This window comes from Etheostoma cragini, unplaced genomic scaffold (genome assembly GCF_013103735.1).
Source record: "Etheostoma cragini isolate CJK2018 unplaced genomic scaffold, CSU_Ecrag_1.0 ScbMSFa_80, whole genome shotgun sequence".
Taxonomy (NCBI): domain Eukaryota; kingdom Metazoa; phylum Chordata; class Actinopteri; order Perciformes; family Percidae; genus Etheostoma; species Etheostoma cragini.
Window position 1 is genome coordinate 105,752 of NW_023269428.1, and position 2,028 is coordinate 107,779.

The 2,028-nt window shown below is 51.8% G+C and overlaps 1 protein-coding gene across 1 annotated transcript in view; it reads right to left on the bottom strand.

Annotated features, from left to right (window-relative positions):
* The window catches only part of mrnip (MRN complex interacting protein), a 9,692-nt gene extending 8,635 nt beyond the window's left edge, over nt 1–1,057 (bottom strand). Inside the window, exon 1 of the mRNA XM_034866496.1 lies at nt 836–1,057. Within this exon, the coding sequence (XP_034722387.1) occupies nt 836–895 (60 nt within the window). The 5' untranslated portion in view covers nt 896–1,057. The remainder of the gene's footprint in view (nt 1–835) is intronic.
* Nucleotides 1,058–2,028: the final 971 nt, after the last annotated feature.

Here is a 2,028-nt window from a genome sequence, read left to right on the forward strand (position 1 = left end):
GGGTCACTAGACACAACACGGGGGTAACTAGACACAACACAGGGGTCACTAGACACAACACAGGGGTCACTAGACACAACACGGGGGCAACTAGACACAACACGTGGGCAACTAGACACAACACAGGGGTCACTAGACACAACACGGGGGCAACTAGACACGGCACAGGGGTCACTAGACACAACACAGGGGTAACTAGACACGGCACGGGGGTAACTAGACACGGCAAAGGATCAACTAGACACGTTACGGCGGTAACTAGACATTGCACAGTTTCCCCGTCAGCATCTCCAGTGTTAGCATGTAGCTTCCCTGTTATCATCTCCAGTGTTAGCATGTAGCTTCCCTGTTATCATCTCCAGTGTTAGCATGTAGCTTCCCTGTTATCATCTCCGGTGTTAGCATGTAGCTTCCCTGTTATCATCTCCGGTGTTGGCCTGTATCTTCCCTGTTATTATCTCCGGTGTTAGCCTGTAGCTTCCCTGTTATCATCTCCGGTGTTAGCATGTAGCTTCCCTGTTATCATCTCCGGTGTTAGCATGTAGCTTCCCTGTTATCATCTCCAGTGTTAGCATGTAGCTTCCCTGTTATCATCTCCGGTGTTAGCATGTAGCTTCCCTGTTATCATCTCCGGTGTTAGCCTGTAGCTTCCCTGTTATCATCTCCGGTGTTAGCATGTAGCTTCCCTGTTTTCATCTCCAGTGTTAGCATGTAGCTTCCCTGTTATCATCTCCAGTGTTAGCATGTAGCTTCCCTGTTATCATCTCAGGTGTTAGCCTGTAGCTTCCCTGTTATCGTCTCCGTGTGTGTGTGTGTGTGTGTGTGTATGTGTTACCTGGTGAACCTGGAAGGTCTGACAGCTGAAACACCTGACGATGTGAAACTCCTGAACCATGACGCCGAACAGATCAGAGGTAACCCGGCTCTGTTTTCATCTGATGATCCTCCGGTTCAATTTCCCGCGTCCGACTCTCTCCAAGGCTACGTCACAGCGGCAGGGCGTTGTTTCCGAGCCGAGCCGAGCCGAGCTCCTCCGATCAGCCGGCGGACATGTCAGCCGGCGGAGTACAACACGCTAAACTATAATAGATAAGACCCTTCTGGATAATACAGAGGTATGCATCATTTTCTAACTTGACTCCTTCAGACGTTTAAACTTTTTTAAAAGTCAACATTATATTACATTTTATATTAAATCAGCCCCGCGATCAGCTGATCAGCGTCCCACCAGGTAGTACTGGTACTGCTACCACTGCCCTCCAGGCCGCTGGTAGTACGCGTCCCACTAGGCCGCCGTGTGGTAGGACGCGTCCCTCCAGGCCGACATGTGATAGGATGCGTCCCTCTAGGACGACGTGCGGTAGGATGCATCCCTCCAGGCCGACGTGTGATAGGACGCGTCCCTCCAGGCCGCCGTGTGGTAGGATGCGTCCCTCTAGGACGACGTGCGGTAGGATGCGTCCCTACAGGCCGACTTGTGGTAGGACGCGCGCCACCAGGCCGCCGTGTGGTAGGATGCGTCCCTCTAGGACGACGTGCGGTAGGATGCGTCCCACCAGGCCGGCGTGTGGTAGGACGCGTGCCACCAGGCCGCCGTGTGGTAGTACTCTAGGACGACGTGCGTGCGTGTGGTAGGACAACTTGTGGTAGAACGCTTCCCTCCAGGCCGGTCGTGTGGTAGGACGCGTCCTTGTTGTGTAACGTAACAACCCCTCCCCTCCCCCCATCTCGTAGGAGCGAAGCTTACTATTTCATTAAATACAATTATGGTACAAAAGGTGCACTAACGGCACCGGTATGATGTTGACAACATGGACGCACATAGGCAACACCAAAGGCAGTCGCAATATTTACCTAGCAGGCTAGGCTAACGCTGTTGTGCTAATGTCCGGCGGCGTAGCGTTAGCTGGCTGTCTAAATTAAAGCCAAACAACATCCCGTCTAAGCTGTTTCACTTTCCCTCCAATATTATTATAAATATAATAAAGTCACATGGACTCGGTCGAGACCATAGACTGTTAATATTAA